Source organism: Gopherus evgoodei, chromosome 10 (assembly GCF_007399415.2).
Source record: "Gopherus evgoodei ecotype Sinaloan lineage chromosome 10, rGopEvg1_v1.p, whole genome shotgun sequence".
In the NCBI taxonomy this organism is placed as follows: domain Eukaryota; kingdom Metazoa; phylum Chordata; order Testudines; family Testudinidae; genus Gopherus; species Gopherus evgoodei.
In genome coordinates, this window is record NC_044331.1 from 2,441,252 (window position 1) to 2,460,315 (window position 19,064).

A 19,064-nucleotide genomic window follows, 5' to 3' on the forward strand; every position below is an offset into this window, starting at 1 on the left:
CGTATTGGAGCATGAGCTTTCGTGGGTGAACACCCACTTCATGCATTTGACGAAGTGGGTGTTCATCCACGAAAGCTCATGCTCCAATACGTCTGTTAGTCTGTAAGGTGCCACAGGACTCTCATTTTCAGTGACAGCTGATAACCTGCCTATTGAAACCACTAATAACATAATCCTAGAACCGCCAGCTCTCATTGGAGCTTGGGGTTGCAGCATATGTGAAAAATCAGGCTGCTTATTTAGGTGCCTAAATATAGATTTAGGTGCTTAACTTCAGGCACCCACTGTCTAAAATCTTGGCCTAAAACCTTAGTGTCTGTCCCAGCCCCAAGATTTGCACGGAGTAAAATATAACAGTATATTATTCTACGTTCATTTGTGAAATCAAGTCAGCCTAAGAGACACTGAAGAGTAGTCGAGACTTTTTCCATAAATGATTGGGTTTGAGCCTTTACAAACAACATTTTAAAAGTATCTATAAAGTTATAATAGGGATGCTTTAATATAAGTTTCATAATCTTTGTTTTGATGAAGTGTATACTCCACGCTGGCAGCGAAAGGGATAACAGGAGCTTGGGGGTTCAATGAGCCCACTTGGTGGCATAAGAACCAATCCATTATCAGATGCAATTAAGGAGGAACTAGGTGTTGTTCACACAGGGAGCAGCTGAGAGCAGTGAGAGGAAGCTGGGAGACAGGAAGTAGGGGGAGAGTAGGCCTTGAGATCCTCCTGAGGAGGGAACACTGGCAAAGGGCTGAGAGGCACTGGGAACCCACAGGGGAGGAGCAAACTCCAGTAGTATAGTAAGCCTTGACAAAAGGGGAGATGCCAGGCAGTCAGGTTTACAGAGGAGAGAGAGAGAGAGAGAGAGAGAGAGAGAGAGAGAGACACACACACACACACACACACGCCCTAGGAGACATCACTCTGTCAGGGCCAGCTCCAGGGTTTTTGCCGCCCCAAGCAAAAGGGGGGGAAGAGGAGGGAGGGAGGAAAGAGCTGTGTCGACAGCAGCTCCACCGCACCACTTCCTTCTTCAGCAGGAGGGACCCAGTGCCGAATTGCCACTGAAGAGCCCGACGTGATGCTCTGCTTGCTGGGCTGGTGCCTGCACTCAGTACAAGAGCCGGAAAGGGCTCTGCAGAGTTTGGGAAGGGGCGAATAATCTGTGAGGAGTGATCTCAGGAAGGGGCTGAGGAAAAGGGCCTAGAGCAGTGGTCCCCAACGTGGTGCCCATGGGCACCATGGCGCCCGCCAGGGCATTTATGTGTGCCCGCCTAGTGCCCTGCAGGGGAGAGAAGCTGCGGCACCACGCCTGCTGGGGACAGAGAACTCTGGGGCTGCAGGCTGCTGGCGCCAGTGTTCTCTGTCCTCCCGTCTTCTCTCTGCACTGCCCAGAACTGGCGCCAAAAAGCCCCCAAACCTAAAAACAAAACAAAAAAATCCCAACCACTCCGACTCTGCAGAATGGACAGAATGCTGCCCCATAGTATGTGCTGCCCTAGGCACAAGCCTTCTCCACTGGTGCCTGGAGCTGGCCCTGTACGTGAGTAATTGTTGGCGCCCACCACACTCTTCTGAAAACATGAATGTGCTACTGGCCACAAAAAGGTTGGGGACCACTGGCCTAGAGACAGGTTCAGTAGTTCAGGGAATCTAGAGAAAAGGGAAGGCCTGGGTTACTTTACCGACCATTGAAAAATGTGATGAAAGCCTCTGGAGATAGAAAGCGTAAGGACCACTGAGCCCAGAGCTGGGCTGAAGACCTCGTGTACAGGCACCGGACTACTGTCTTGTGGGACTCCTGTTACCCAGATGCGATGGGACTGGATCTGTCTGGAGGGATGAGTCACAAGAAGAAGCAGACCACTGAAAGAATGGAGCACCCATCAGCAGGGGGCATGAGAGGAGAAGCACCTGCTATGCCAGGCCTAGTCATGAGGGGATGCACCAGCCAGCAAGTCACTCCTTCACACTTGTAATAAATTGAGATGGGAACACATACTTTCAAACTGTCCGTAGCTCAAAATGGAACTTCTCTGAAATTCTTATGTTCACTTTGCTATGCAGCTTAATTTACACTGCATTATATATACCTGCATAAGATGGTAGAGTGAGATATCAGGTGGCAAAATTCCATGTGAAGTGTTCTGCGGAAAGAGAGCAGCTTTGAGTTTGGGGTAAGGAGTCAATGCCATTTTTAACAGCTGTGGATCCACCTTCTTCAGAGGCTTTTCAGTGTCTTCATTCTGAAGAACCTAGATTGAGAGAAAATAAGAACAGAACATTTCACTAATAAAAAAAGGTTACTGTACATGGGCACGATCCTGCATTCTCTGCACACCTGAAACTGAAGATCCCAAACAACCTCCCTCCCTCAAATCAATAGAAATATATTGGGTGTTCAAGAAATGCAAGACAAGGCACTAAATGCTGAATTTGTTGGAAAACTTTCATGATTTACAGTCCACAAAAATATCCAAGGATATCCCTGAGAATTATTCTAAGAACACCACTTTCAGCAATTACTGCACTATTATACGCAAACAACTAAACTGTTTATATTAAATGAAGTCACATCTGAAACATGAAGCGGTATATTTAATAAAAAGATATTAAACATGCTTATATTTTAAGTCTTTACAAAACAATAAACCAATAAACACAGCATTTTCTGTTACATGCCATGATTCACAACTTGATAAACAACTGAAAAGTGGAAGCGGAATCCCACCTATTCAGAGCAAAACAGCACACCAGCTAAGTCCCATTGTTTAATCAGAGCACAGACTTTGTGGTACAAAATTAGAGTATACACTTCATCAGACTAAGTGAAACAAAGGGCACATACTTTGACACGTACAACAAACTTTTCTATGATATCAAGCATAAGTGTGGAAAATAACCCTGTCAATATCTATTAACTACAGCTACTTTAAAAAAAAGGATAGGGAAAAAAATTAGAAATACATTCTACCACCCTAAGAGCCAATCCTAAAGGCTTCTGTACTTCATTGTTATCTTCACCTAAAACATGACGCTTTAAAAAAAGGTATTATACTCATCAGTAGCATTATTTTGAAACTTAGAGTAACCTTTAATCAAGTTTTCATTATTTAGTGAAACATACTACTCCAAAGGAATACTCTCATCTCTGTGAAAGGAAATTATGTGATTGCATTTGTGTATTTCTTTGTATTGAGTTGAGACAACATCCCATTTTGTTTTCATAATCTATGTAAAAAGAGACCAGGATTATCACACCCGTGTCACTCTGAAGCCTAAATGTCTGAGTCAGTGTGATATAACAGAAGCATTAACAAGCATGGTTGAAACCTTTCTGTTCAGAATATCACCAGGTTCAATCATCACTTGGATTTGTGGTCTGTTACTGTCCAAATTAAGTTCTCATTTTGACTTTAAAAATTACACCCGCACATTATTCAGATACAGTAAGACAGGTATCTATGCCATGCCAGAAGTCCTAGACCGTTGTGATATCAGAGATAACTCAACCAATTACCTTACTTTATATCTAATTTGCATGCAACAATTTCATTGGTTGTGAGGGAGACAGTACAGAGAGTGGATTACCCAGCCCGACTGTGTGCGCAACTGCCACCTACACAAATCAGCAGAGATCTAGCACAACAATACAACACAGCAGGATATGTAAGAACACCAGACATAGCCCCTTACCACAGCATATATCCCTGATTTGCCACCCACACAACTGTCCCAGCACAACTCAACAACTACTCACACAACACAGCCAGCACACACAATAACCCCAATCATCACTCTGAACCCTATGGGAATGAAGCAATGGGCTGAAGCAATGGAAACAACTACAAGCATGGTTGAGAGCACTTTGTTTAGAACATTACCCGTTCAATCATTACTGGGATTTGCAGTATGTTACCATCCCCAACTTTTAAGTTCTCAACCATTTTCAGCCCTTTTTTTTTTAAAAAAAACACATGTGACTACGAATTATACCCCTGTGACAGCACGGGGTTTCAGCTCCTAGTTATAGGAGCAAGTTTCCAGAAATAGCTGACATATAATTTGTTATATATAAAGTACCTGATCTATACCGCCAGGTGCACACATTATGGTTGCAAGTGCTAAAAGTGTATGTCCTTCCAATAGCATGCTGCTCACGCTAGCTTGATTACTAGGAATCAAGATCTGAGCATTTGCAAGACTAGCTTGAAACATCATCTTTGGATCTGGAAAAAAGAGAAAAGTGAGATATTTCTTCTCTGAAAAACGATCATATTATTAAATTATTAATAATTTTAAAATTGATTCAGGATTAAGAAAAAGTACTTTATTAAACTCATGCAGATGGCACACTCTATAGATGGGCAGACAGGATCCTAAAACCCCTCCAATGTACTGACAATGTTCCTATTGAGCTTAAATAGGAATTCAGCCTATAGAAAGAGGATGGAAATCAGGTCCCACATTTTTACAATGCATTACAGAGCAATTCTTTACCCTATAGTGTACATATTTTCTGAAATATAAATGCAAGCTTCATTCAAGAGTTATTTATTTGTTAAGCAATGATGATATGCTTGGCCCTGTAAAAGATGAATGGGATTTCCCAAGTATCTAAATGACTTAAGAGCACAAGTCCCTTTGACGTTCACGGACATTGATTAAAAACCATCCTGGCGAGGGGACCATATAATCTGAGATATTGATAAGCCAGCACATGCCAGAAGACCCAGAGGAAGCGTTAGCTATAAATGTATTGCTGTGTGCACTGTCTCTGTTCAGACTTTTACTAACTAAGGCAATCATCGCCGCCTCCAGCTGACGTTACACACGATAAGTTCATCCAAAGAACATGCAATGAATGAAAGTTGGGATCCTACCTCTTGGGTTACTGGCAACCCCTCGACACTGCACTAGAAATTCAAACCAGGGGTGAGCCTCATGCAATTCCTTTTTATCCAAAATAGGACAATTCGAAGGAGTTAAACTGAAAACAAGGCAAGAACAGTAGCATAATGAATGCATTCATAAAAAGCAGCAATGTACAATCACTGTCCTCTTCTCTATACAGTTACTATGTTGCACTCTGTGGGTCAGGCATTTCTAAAAGAACTAAATCTAGGGACTCTCTCACTTGTTTTAACAACCATTCCCTCTAGGGATACATCTAGACTCAGAGAAGGGGTGTAACTCCTGGCTTGAGGAGACATACCTGCTGAACTCTCAGTGAGCTGGCACACTGAGAACAGACTGTAGCCACAGCGGCACAAGCAACAGAACGGGCTTGCTGCCCCAAGACATGCCCATCCGAGGTGCTTATTTGGAGCAGCTGTCACTGCTTGGGCCGCCGTGATTACATTATTTTTAGAGCGTTAAGTAGATGAGAGTTACATCTCCCAGCCCAAAGAGTGGACATATCCTAACAACGACTTCTGGGGAATTTTCATTCTGCTAGACAGAACAGTAATCTCAACAAATAAGATCTGCTTCAAACTACTATTTACTCCTTAGCCAGAGGGGCTGGGAGCAGGGAATAGTTCTTAAAGCAAATATATTTTCTCTTCTCCCAGAGCCTTAACTAGTTCTGATTTAGATGTAATCTTGCAATGAATTTAGCAGTCAACATGTGTCAAGAGTTTTGCCATATCTGAGCCTGATCCAGACTGGCGGTTGTTTTTTTATATAAAATAGCACTTCCCCTTAAATGCCAAATGGTATGAAAACAGTTGCCATCAAGGATCACGCAAAGGAAACTAACATCAGATGGCAAGAGGCACTCAAGAAGTGATAGTCTAAGGTCAGTGTTAAACTCTGGATTATATTTGAGAGCCAAATCTGCAATTACAACGGCAAGTCATTACAGTGCTAGTTATGGGACAAAGCTCAGTATCTTTGCTCTCCAAACTTTTCACCGAGTCAGCACTGTACTTACTCTTTACTAGTTAGTAAACTCTGTACTAACCATCTTTAAACAGTCCTTCCCAAACAGGGAGGACGTAAGTTGCACTGGAAAATTCTCATCAACTATTTAAGCTTGTATTTTACCAGCTTCCATTTTTATAAAGATCTGCATATAAAAAACTTTTTTTATACTGATGAATAAATCCAAGTACTTGTACCTGTAATAGTCTAAATATGTGTATAGCAGATGCTGCAGACTACGTTCTAAACAATACAGGATGAAATGGGAATGGAAATCCAAACCACTCGCAGTATTGTATTTTGAAACAGGATGTGGATTTTGCATCACTCCTCCAATGTGGATCAGTCTTAGGAGGAGGAGTTCAAAGTCGTCTTGTTCAGATGGGACAAAAATTCCATTTCTAGCAAGAAAAAGAGAAACCACACACTTTTAAATTAAGCGGTTGTCTCAGCTGAAGATGTTTTCACTGAATGGCTAAATAAGAGATCTTCTGCTGACACTGAATTGTTTTAGTGCGGAAGTGAACATAATATGCAAAAGTACATTTCCTTACAATGCACTATATATTAGTTTAACTGATGGAGTTCACTGTGAAAAAGTGGAAGAGAAAGAAATATTACATTTATGGATTTGTGGCAGCTAAAATAGGAAGTAGAAACTGTTGTGAATGAGAGCTAAGGGCCAGTCGTGCATTTTTTTATGCCTCTAAGACTTATATTACATTTAATGAGAGTTTGGGGCACGCAAAGAATCCTGGATTGAGCCCACACTTCGTAAATGGTTAAATCTATTTAAATTAAAAAACGCACCACATCATTAAAAATTAAATGTACACCTCTACCTTGCTATAACGCTGTCCTCGGGAGCCAAAAATAAATCTTGCCGTGTTATAAGTGAAACCGCGTTATATCAAACTTGCTTTGATCCACCGGAGTGCGCAGCCCCGCCCCACTGGGCCCTGCTTTACTGCTTTATATCGGGTCACGTTATATTGAGGTAGAGGTGTATATCTAAGATTTTACACACATACATTTCTCCGTCAGATTCTGGTTCTCCAGAAAAAGAAAACTTAGTATTAACACAGTGAGGACACATACCTAGCCAACTTGTCTAAGATTTCATTTCTCATATAGCTGCTGCATAATGTATTTTGGTCAATAATATCAGGTGTCACAGAAGGCCAGTTAGCCTGTTGAAATGAGGTATGACTATGTGGCTGGGATTCTTCAATCCATGAGCAAATGTTAAGCCAATCATGCTGGGATGTCAGATACATCCAAAGAACCTCAGGATTACAGGACTTGAATTCTGTGTTTAAAAAAACAAGAAAAGCACACACACACACAACTTTAGGGTAATAGTGAATCCTTTTATAGTCACATATGTACACCTTGTGAATGGATACAAGGTTTCTTCTTTTGCTAATACAATGCTAAATTAAATACACTGTCATAACTAGTTAGAACTTTATAGTGGAAAAACAAAATGTTCCAATATAATAAGCTTTCTGGAACAAAAGACATCATGCAAGTCATTCACAATCTAATAAATTCTTTTGAGAAGTCCTTTTTGGTTAGTCTCTTTCCTCTCTTCCCCAAAGCATCAGAGGGTAGACTGATTTTCTTGCTCACATTCTTAAGGCTGGTTCAAATGAATTTCACAAATTTATCTGAGTTTTTTCTCCCAAAACACAAATTAACCTTTCCTCATAATGGAACTGCGAAAATAAAGTGAACCTGACTTTGAGCCTCCCTTTTGCTCTTCCTGAACTCACCACATCTATGCTCCACCAGCCCAAATGCAACTCAGTGCCACAAAGGTACCTTTAGTTTTCAATGTTTAATTTCTTCAACTCCTTAGTACTGGAATACTTGCCTTCATGTGATCTTTTGGGAAGAAGAATCATTTCCTGAATATGCTGATCCCACCACTGACCCCAGTTTAACATAATTCTGTGCTCTCTGTTGTGATTCTGAGGTTTGTCACAAGTCAAGAATGTATCCAAAACAGCTGTGTGACTGGACAGATCTTGTTCTTTTTTCCAATTCCTGAAACTGGCAGAAATATTTACCTATTCAGATGTTACACTAAACTTCTTACAAACTGTAGCTCACAATATTGATACATTTAACAAATTCATTAACTTTTTGTTATTTATAATTTTTAGTGCTGCTTTACAAGGGATGCCAACAAGATCTGTATCGTCAAAAAAGATTTTGGGAATGCTTATAATGTACCAGTATCTTCAGAACAAATGAAAGTAAGGGAGGGGGTTGATACTTAATTGCTAGGCACAGTAGTAAATATTCAATGCTGTAAAAACAGAACTGAGATAACATGCACATGCACTGTAATAAGTTTGTTTGATAATGAATATATTAATAAAGCCTCTTAGCATGTTCTCATTTCAAAGTTCTGTAATTTGCATTATTATAGAACGTTCATAGCGTTGAAACAAAAATGATTCACCTGAACAGCAACACTAATATTTAGAGAATGTGTGTTCCAACCTAACATAAAGAAACTATCATGAGAGAAGATAAAAATTAAGGACCAGATTGTGAACCCCATAATGTTTTACTTTTTCATAAAATACTTGAATAGTCATTTTTGGGGCAGAGTGAGGATGATTCTATAAGCCCAACGGAGTAGGGCTCTCAACTGAGATGGGGAGACCTGGTTTCAAGTCCCTGCTCCAGAGCAGGGATTCAGATCTGGGTTTCCCACATCCCAGGTAAATGCCTTAACCACTGGGCTAACAATTATACATGGGCACAAGCACTACCACCGTCTCAGTTTTGTGAATCTAGCTCTTCATGGCCTTTGATTTTCTTAAAAATGCTAAAAATATTTTGTTCAACCCAAAAATGAATTTTTTCTGACTCTTTCGATTTGCCAAAAACATAGATTTGCTTCATCCTGAACTGAATAATTAAAAAAAAAAAACCAAATCTTTTTCAGAACTACCAGCAAACCGAAAAGTCAATTATTCACCTGCACTAGCTCTAGTAAAGGGTTCACCAGGTGATTCCAACATTGGTAGGGCACCTGTAGTCTGTACTGGCTGGTGCCTCACCTCTCCCGTGAGTGCTGCAAACAGCAGTATTAAGGTAACTGCAGAACCATTGGTTTTAGTACAAGACATAGATGGATAAATGCTTCGCAACACACAAGACATTCACCGAATGTTACAGCTTCTCATTAGAGGTTAACAATGGAAGGTCCTATTAAGGCACCGAGCTCATCTCTCTGCCAGTGCAGGATTGTTCCAAATGGTAGTTACCCACAGAAGTAAAATAATCAAAACCAAAACACTTTTAAAAAATTTACTGCCATCTATTGTGCCTCAAGCAATGAATAAAGAAATACCATAATGTAAGCAGTGCATCCAGTAGGCCTTAATATGTCATTAGTTTGGTTTCATATACCTAGTTATTTTATCAATAGTATAAATTTCATAGATCCCGAGGCCAGAAGGGATCATTGCGATCATCTAATTTGGCCTCCTGCATAAGACAGGCCATAGAACTTCCCCCAAATGATTCACAGAGCAGTTCTTTTAGAAAAACATCCAATTCTTAATTGAAAAATTGCTGGCGATGCAGAATCCTCTATGATCCTCGGTAAATTGTTCCAATGGTTAATTACCCCTATTGTTAAAAATGTACACCTCATTTCTACTCTGACTTTCTAGCCATTAGATCAGGTTTTATCTTTGCTGGACCGAGAAGTTGATTTTCAAATATTTTTTCTCCATGTAAGTACTCATCCCTTAACCTGATCTTAAAGCTCAAAAGACCTTGATCATTATAAGGCAGGTTTTCTAACTATTTAATTGTTCTCGTGGCTCCTCTCTGAATTCTCTACAGTTCATCAATGTCCTTCTTGAATTGTTGACACCAGAACTGGACCCAGCAGTGGTCACACCAGTGCCAAACAGAGGTCAATTAATCTCTACTCCTACTCGAGATTCCCATTTATGCATCTAAGGATCGCATTAGCCTTTTTTTTTTTTGCCACTGGCAGCATAAGCCACTGTTTTATTTACAGTAGTGCTGACATAAAAAGGCCTTCACTAATTTGACAGTAAGAAGTAGGCCTGGCAGATTTTTTTTTAAAAATAATTGACATATAATATCAATGTTAATTGATTTTTAGATTTTTATTAATTTAAATTTTCACAGTTACCAAAAGCTATGGAGGAGCCAGACAATTATTTAATGACAGTAGATGTTGAGATTCAAACAAAGCTTTATAAACCACTAAAAATACAAATGGTCAACATCACATCACAATATCCATAGTAAGCATCCTTAAATCAACAAATCATACCTATTTTTACTATTCGCTTGCTAGTCCATTTGTAACAAGCCTAATTCCAAAGTCTAAATCACTGGATTGTGACTCTAAGAAGTCCTCAGGCAAAGAAATAAAATGCTGCTTATCTGTAAATTTCTATTATGATCGATGGAAATATTTTTGTTGGTTTGTGTATACAGCAAAATCAATATTTACTGATATTTGCCATTAAAAAATTGTATCCTTCTAAGACTAATAATAGACCGAGAGTAGTCTGCAAAGATTTTACACTAAGTTCATGATAACAAGCGTCCTGTCCATGAAGAGCTTCCAGAGCTCTTAAAAAATATTTTACACGATGTAACAGGAACCCCGTGACACTGTAGTTGGAGAATTACAAAAATCTACATTTGTTAGCACAGCAAAACCTATAGAATACACGTCTCAGATTGCCATAGTTCTTAGCATATTAAAAACTGCATTAATGTTGTTAATTTAAGATAAAAAGGCAATTAAACCATGTTACCTTGAAAGAGGCTGTATCTCTTCATTGTCTTGGAAGGATCCTGAATACAAGTTTTCAACCTGATACACAAAATCTATCACTGTCTTCTCTTTTTCAGAAAAACAGTTTTCTTCTTGCAACACTTTCACCTGTGAGTACAATTAAAATACTGCCTTTGATCACAAATATATTTCACAAATTATTGTCATGACATAAAAGAGAATGTAGTCTTTTTGCTGACTTCTTTGATAATAAACCATTAAGACAGAAGTGATCCAGAGGGAAGGAACCTGAGGATCTGTGAGTGTAGTGTGTAACAGACTGTGGATGAAATCCCAGCCCCACTGAAGTCAATAAGAGAGTTTTGACAGCGACTTCAGTGGGATCAGAATTTCATCCTGTGTATAAAGTCATGCAAGAAATACACCAGGGACAGGATAATCTGTGTCGTCAACCAACTTTAACTTCAACTGCAGATGGCAAAAAAAGCAATGACAAATCTAAGACTGGTGCCTGGTTGCAGGAGGCACAATAGAGTTTGTATCAGATGGGTTTTGGAACAGTGAAGAGTGTGTATTCTACATACAGATGTACAAAACGTTAACTGTTCTGTGCAACTGATAATGTAAGTCAGAAAAGCCTTTTCTCCACTTACCAACAAGTTACGTATGTTTTTATCAATAGTGTAGAAACATATCTTGTGCAACTGCTCTTTCACATCAAAACCCTATTAAAAAAAAATCAGATTTCCATTACAGATCACACAGTGTAATATAAATTCTATATGTAGAAGTAGTTTTCGTCACTCAAGACAGAACACAGATTGAAGATGCTGTGCTTATGAAAGAAAATATGTGCACCATAATATTTCCCTCCACAGATCAGAAGAGAGAGAATTCAGTACTTCCATTCCCCTAGTCAGCATATAGCCAACAGAAGTACTGCAAATGCCCTGGGGCCTGTTTGATCTCTCTAATCCCTTTGGATATAAAATGTATAGCCAGCTGTTAGTGTTCAAGTCCAGAAAATGCATGCCCCTATGTAACATAAGGCAACAAGTAGAGAACGTTTTTATGCCATAATATTCTGTTAGCAGTTTCTCTCACTAATGGGTAATGCGTCCCTGCCCCCACCCTTGTGGAATTCGGAGGCAGGCCACTGTTGGTGCTGGAGACATCAGGGCTAAGCCCTACTCTTCATCTCAGGTCATGAGAAAAATTCTTCCAAAGGCGGAGAAACCCTCCAGCAACTGATTATTATTATTACAATACCTTGATCTATTAAACTTAAAGCGATTACATGTCTAAATAAGTCTCCCTTTAGAGCAAAACTTTAACTGGTTATAAATTATATTCCAATCATTTCCCAGAATATGGGAGGGTATGGGGTAACAAGTAGAATGAAGAGAAAAGTTGCTAATGAAGAAAATTATCTGGTAACAAACATTTTTATTCTGCTGCACAACTTCTATCCTCATTCATCACTAATGAGAAGTAGCAAGCAATGAATCACAGAAGTAGAGGGGAAAGGATAAGCAGAGTTATAATTATTACAGTAGAATAATAGGTAGAAATGGAAGATCCTCCTATTTAAAGCAAGAGCATTATAATTTAAGGAATAATGTGGGAAACATTCCGTTGCAAAATCCCAATTCGTCTATCACAGACTTCTGAGGGAACATATTATTTTGACAACATTTTACTTGGGAAGAAAAAAAATCTAAACATAGCTTTTCAATAAGGTTGAAACAGAATGTTTTAATTTTCTGTTTTGAAACTACTTCATTTAGAATTTATGTATTTTATATCAGATAAAATAAAAATTAACAATAGTGGACCACCTCTGAATTCCACAGATGGAGTGGCATTAAATGTTAGTCATGAATGAGAAGAGAAGCTGTGCAGCAGAAAGACAATGAAGATACCTAGTTAATGTAAAAATGATTAAATTGCATTGGGACAAAGTCATCTCCCATGATAACACTCTCTAATTCCATTCCTGAAATGCTTTAGTTTGCTAAATGTCAGTCCCTCCGAAGAGTTCTTATGCATTTCACTTCTCTAGAAAGTCTTTTAGGGGCTCTAAGACTAAAAACCCACAAGGAAACCAGTAAGAGTAAAGAAAAAATAAGGATAAGCTGCTTCCTTTCCCTCTCCTGCAAGGAGAGTTCTACCCAGCTTCTTGATAGGACATCCAGATTGAAAAGTTATTACACTGGCAACTTTCACTTCTTTGTAGCTGCATTTTAGACTTGATGGTCTAGGGATTTTTTGTTTTGTTTTGTTCTTTTTATTCAGACAAAACACACACTGAAAAAGCAAGGAAAAAACAAAGAAAAATATTTTACTTCTCTTCTATACAAACCTGGTAGCAGCATACTGTATCTAAACACTGCAGGCAGAAATCTATATTAACTGTATTTAACAAGCTATTAACAACTCCTCATTATTCAACTGAAAGAATTGTCTTTATATTATTTCCTAACCATTGTATCTGTCACAACAAATTCACAGCATATTACATAAGAGTTTTGAAGGAATGTTAGTGGACAATTTTTCCTACAAATAATGTTCATTAGATTATTTAATATTCAAAATAAGTTTTGTGTAATCATAACAGCTGTGGGAAGCTAAGAAAAAAACCACTTCTAATGTACACTTGTTTGTTTCTTAGCCGTAAGGAAATTCTTTCAGATTTATCAATATTTTAATCACACATCACTCACCATATTCCTTATGAGTTCTGAGGCCTCTTTGACATCACCCTTTAGAAGACTGTCATAAACAAGTTCAAAACCTATTTGAATCAGTTCTTGAAGACTCTGTGCAGGGTTCTGATTCACTCGGAAGAATGTCTGAGCCTCTGGTATTCTGTTGTTTAAAATGGCCTCAAAAATAACTTGCTAAAAGAAAAAAAAAAATGATTTCTACAGATCTGTTTTCCAATAGAAATTGCAGGCTACGTTGCTTACGATCCTTGTGCTCTTTGTTTTGAGCAATTATTTGAATAGCAAATATAAACCAAGTTTATTTAATTTTTGCTTATTTTTTCAGTAGTTTGAAGATAACTCCATGCTGATCATTTCCTTTAATACATTTCACGGGAATTTAATATCCCCAAACTGGCTATTTGTTTTTACCTTCGGAGTGAGTGTTTCCCACATCTGGCTTTGTTCTATTCTGGGAATGTCTTCATCAAGATCACATCTTATATTTATGAGATTTCTCTGCTTTCGAGGAAACTTTATCATAAATGTTCTAAGTTCAATAATGTAGGTAGTTAAAATATCCACACATCTCTGCAAGCACTCATCGAGTTCTGTAGGGGACAACAATGGGCCACTTTAATAAAAATGAACACTACAGCTCTAACCCTTATAGCTCATTAAAATTTAGCATTTATCTCTGATCTCAGTGATCACAAAGCACACTGGTACAGAGACCCCAATCTGTGTGGGCAAGCCCATGATATCAGTGGTGCTCCACAAAGGCCCGCCTGCATTGATTTGACTGCAAGATCAGAGCCCTAATTTTTGACATTAAAGTTATACAGTATTCAACCAACTCTTATTTATAAAAGTTACCTTTAAAATATAAAAACGTTTTAATATAACATTCAAGTGCTACTTAAAGTTAAGGCTACAATTTAGTTATGAGTATTTTTAGTAAATTCATTGACAGGTCACAGGTAATAAACAAAAAGTCAGGAACCCTGACCTGTCCATGACTTGTACTATAAATACCCTTAACTAAATCTTAGGTGCTGGGGGGTGGGGAGCTCCAGCGGACGCTGCTGCTGCTGCGGTGGGGTGGGGTGGGGTGAACTCTGGCAGATGCTGCTGTTCCTGGTGGAGAGGAGGCCTGGGGCCCCACTGCTGTTCCTGTGGGGTGGCCCGGGGCCCCGCCACTGCTGCTGCTGCAGGCAGGGGGCGACCCAGGGCACCACTGCTACTTCTAGACTACTGCTCTGGGACAGCAGAGCCTGGGAGCAGCTGCCTGGGGCTGTTTGAGCACTGGCCGGTGCGGCTGGCCCTGGGGCCACCCAAGCTTCTCCCATGGCCCTGGGGTCAGTTGCACCGGCAGCTGCAGAGATCATGGTGATTTCTGTGAAAGACACTCAGCCTTACTTATAGAGCATAACATGTTAGAATGACTGTCATGGCCTCCCCGTGGCTCTGTGCACTACTGCACGAGATCAGAGTTCAGTTTCTAAGTTATAATCTCTTTTCCCCGCTGTCTGGCATGGACTACTAAGCACTCTTGAGACAGGAGCTCAGCCTCAGAAGAAGGGAGAGTGAGCCAATGTGTTGGTCCAGGGTTCTCAACATTTCTCTTTCTGTGGTCCCACCAACATGCTATAAAAACTCCATGGCCCAGCTGTGGCACAACAACTGTTTTTCTGTATATCCACTAGATTAAAAGCAAGGCTGGTGTTAGTGGCAGCACGCAGGGCAACAGCCTGGAGGCACACACAACAGGGGGCCCTGCAAAGCTAAGTTGCTTGGGTTTCGGCTTCAGCCTCAGCCCCACACGGTGGGGCTTAAGCTTCGGCTTTCTTCCCTGGGCCCCAGCAACTCTAATGCTCGCCCTACAAAACTCCTGTATGTTTAGGCAGACCCCCTGAAACCTGTTTGCGGCCCCCAGGAGGCCTTAGACCCCTGGTTGAGAACCACTGTGTTGGTCCACAACAATGCTTTCAGTTGATATGGGGGTAGCATTTACAGGTTTTAAAGAGTTTCTACCTTGCAGGCGGGCCTTTGTGGAGCACCACTGATATCATGGGCTTGCCCACACAGATTGGGGTCTCTGTACCAGTGTGCTTTGTGATCACTGAGTCAGTCCTATCTTGTTCTCTTTGGCTAGAGAGATCACGATACAAGGCTTTGGAAGTGGGATTGTAACCCGGAGAGCAGGGAAAGGGAAAGGTCTTCCTCAGATGAAAGGAGCAGGGGAAATAATACTTAGCTACTTTTTGGAATTCAGGATTAAGAGTTTACAGAGATATCAACTCTTATGTTACACACTGGCCCTTTTAGGGTCCGATCCTACATCGTTATACATGCAAATCTCCCACTAAGTTCAATGGGGGTTACGCATGAGTTAGGGCTGCATGATCAGACCCCTACCGTCCTCGAGCTTGGTCAGTTATTTATCTTAGTTATTTCAGCTGACATGTGCATCTTATTCAGCCCAACTTTTCATTTCCCACTTCCCTGTAAATATGATCCCTGATTCAATCTAATCTCCAGCCCAAGTTCATTTGTGAGAGTGAGAATCCTAAGAGAATAGTTTTGAAAAACTTAGAACCTGTGCACAGTTTGGGAATCTTAAAAATAAAGATGTGCTATTTCGTTTTTCCTCATGGAAACAAAGCCAGATATGTACTACTACATATTATCCATGTTAGTAATCTTACCTTCTGTGTGGATAAAAATCTCTCTGATTTGTTTGTTAAGGAAAGCCAAGGTAAGGTTTAGCAGCTGCTCAGAGAAGTGTTTACTCTGAGCTTCCAAATCATTTTCTCTGATTGCTGAGCAAAGTAAATCTAAAGCTGGCTTCAATTCTTCCACACCTATAATCATATAGGAAATTAAAACCACACACACAATAAAAGATGATGGATCACACTACATAACAAGATTCAAACTAATAGGCCAGAAAGGTAAGTCACCAAAATCTTTTACATTGTGTAATTAACCCAGTCACGCTTAGCAAATACACCACTTTCTTTTCACATTAAAAATATTTAGAGTAGCACAATATTGGAACACAGACAAGCAGCTTAAATATTGAAAGTCTTGTACAAGTTTTCTCTCATTCACTTGGAGGGGACAAGCCTAGTGACAGAGTATTCCCATCCAAACATACACCAGAGTGTGAATAAATGAAGTGGCAATTTGATTGAACAAAAAAATAACTACTTACAAATAAAAAAAGCAATTAAATTGAAATGTTAATGTTGCTTAAATATTTGACTTACTTTTCAAGTAAAATTGGGGTGTGATATTGGTAGATTGCTCTGGTAAGGAGCAGGCTGAAGTAAGATTGAAAAGATTCTCTTTGCTCTTTAAAAAGAAGTCTACTGTGTCTAGCTGACGGTTCTCCAAACCGGCCTAAAGAAAGATGCAACCACACTGTCACGAATATTCTAAAAAGGTGCATTAGTGAATTACTGCTAATATTTTTTCTTTAAGTTCAGTGACAATAAAGTGGAAGCATATGGAACAGAAAAAAAACAAAGCAATGTAGGCACAGTGCCAATTCAGCACTGAATATTATTCATCTCACCAGGGTTTAAAAAATAAAATAAAACTTGTCGAAGATCCTGGACTGAATAGTCAGACACTTATTAAGGAACTAGTGTAGGTTGACAGTTTTAAAGGTCCAACATTTTACCAGCCATCAGGACTTTTAACCAATGCCCTCATTTAAAAGATGGAACTGCAGCCTTGAAAAATTCTATAGAGACAAGCAGTTCGTTTGCTTTGCCAGGCAAGTAAATGTTAATGTTGTGCTTGAGCTTATAAGTTTTCATACTGGATCTGTAAGGCTGAAATGGTAAAAGCAAAAATCTAGTACTAGTGACCTGTGAAATATCAACTGTTAAAATCATAGAAAAGAGATAGTTGTAAACATGTTGATTTGGCAGATCAGTATAAATGCTTTCAGGACCAATGTTTTTCCATGCACTCATTCAGGGCTCTTGTCCAGGAAAAAAAATTCACTCTTTCTACAGTATGTTAGCCTTTCTTCACATTTCCTTATTTTCTTAGATTTCCAATGCTCGTTTTTTAAATAACTACAATATTCTTGTACTTTTTTTTTTTTTTTACCCTTAAGTGACTGATACACACTTACACATTCTTAACCTTAACTCAACTTGTTGTAGGGTTTTTTGTTTGTTTCTTGGACTGGTAAAATAATTATTAATGATGAGAGACTAAAATAAGTTACTTATACTACTTTAAGGACATATTCTCCTCATCTGTAATAGATGAACTACATTTTATTTTACCTCTAATGCATGTATGGGAATCGAACATCTTCCCCACCCACTGAGATGACAAAGAGAATCTACAATGCCAGCACTTCCATGGATTATCAGTCTATTCAAGAATTCCTCTTGAGTTAAACCAAACAGAATCAAGGAGAGTCCATGCTCTAAATAAAAGAACCAAAATGACAGTCAATATATTGTTTACATTTAATATTTTTAAAACTGAACTTTCCATCTGTGATGCCCCTTTATGCCAACTGGAAAAGGGTACATCCATCACACTGTTGAATATGTAGCCAAGCAACGTCCTGTAAAGTATCATATACCTGGTGACATGAATATCGGGTCATGAATATCATTGTGTGATCTATGTATGGGTGGTGTACACACAGTTACGTAGGTGTGCTGGAAATACATTCTTAAAATAAATTGTGGAAGCAGCTGATAATTAATTCTGTCCTAGTGAAAGGAATGTGGATTTACCACTCTGCACAGATCAGGCCAACAGGTGGATGAGAAAACAGCACGGCTTTATTACTAGCCACGAACAATGAAAGGTCATTTACCTCTAAGGTAAACAAAGTGATCAAGCCAATTGAGAAAGCAAATTGACCAGAAGATGAAGAAGTGGCTTGGCACCTGCACCCCAAAGAACAAGCAACCAGGGAGAAAAACTTTGTCTGGCTTTACTCATCAAAGAATACACGTCAAAGATTTTCTGGACCATAAAAGGAAAGAGAGGGAACTCCTTTATTATCCATCACTTTGGGAACAAATGGACCAACACCCTCCAGTTCTGCGATTGGAGGATCCTCCTGCCTGAGGGGCTGGAGATGCTGATAGCTTGATGTAAGTGAGAAAGCTGCATAGGCAAAGACTGTAGCTTGCTAAAGTTCAAGCGAGATTTTGTTTTGTTTGTAACCAGACCTGTCTCTTTCTCTTGCTCAGTATCACTTAATCTATGTTCTTTGTTAATACATTTATGCTTAGTTTTACTCTGAACCATCTCAGTGCTGTGCATGAAAGTAAGTGGGGTCCTCAGGTAGACTAACAGGTTCGGGTGTGCACAGTCTCTTTGGAAGCAGCAGACTTGGTCATTTCTGTGGCTGTCTAGTGATAGAAGCTGGATACTGCAGAGAGACGTCTCTGGAGAACTTGGGAACTGGGGATCACTAAATGTCACGTGCAAGGCAAGGTTATGGCTGGCAGAGCCTCAAAGAATTTGCTGGTGAGACAGACAGATTGGTGTGGCTGGGAGCTGACACCGTTTAAGCACCAACAAAGCTCTCTCTTGCTGAGGGAGAGAGGTAACACAGCAGCTTACGGTTCTGTGC

The 19,064-nt window shown here is 39.6% G+C and overlaps 1 protein-coding gene across 3 annotated transcripts in view; it reads right to left on the reverse strand.

The window, feature by feature from the left end:
* Window positions 1-19,064, reverse strand: part of SPG11 (SPG11 vesicle trafficking associated, spatacsin) — an 85,355-nt gene that overhangs the window by 54,120 nt on the left and 12,171 nt on the right. For all 3 annotated transcript variants that reach the window (XM_030578539.1, XM_030578538.1, XM_030578540.1), the window contains exons 7-19: window positions 17,749-17,894; window positions 16,714-16,846; window positions 16,150-16,305; window positions 13,874-14,052; window positions 13,460-13,636; window positions 11,390-11,461; window positions 10,756-10,883; window positions 7,806-7,984; window positions 7,028-7,238; window positions 6,127-6,330; window positions 4,888-4,994; window positions 4,088-4,233; window positions 2,098-2,259 (exon numbers count right to left, since the gene is read on the reverse strand). In XM_030578539.1, the coding sequence (XP_030434399.1) occupies window positions 2,098-2,259; window positions 4,088-4,233; window positions 4,888-4,994; window positions 6,127-6,330; window positions 7,028-7,238; window positions 7,806-7,984; window positions 10,756-10,883; window positions 11,390-11,461; window positions 13,460-13,636; window positions 13,874-14,052; window positions 16,150-16,305; window positions 16,714-16,846; window positions 17,749-17,894 (2,000 nt within the window). The remainder of the gene's footprint in view (window positions 1-2,097; window positions 2,260-4,087; window positions 4,234-4,887; window positions 4,995-6,126; window positions 6,331-7,027; window positions 7,239-7,805; window positions 7,985-10,755; window positions 10,884-11,389; window positions 11,462-13,459; window positions 13,637-13,873; window positions 14,053-16,149; window positions 16,306-16,713; window positions 16,847-17,748; window positions 17,895-19,064) is intronic.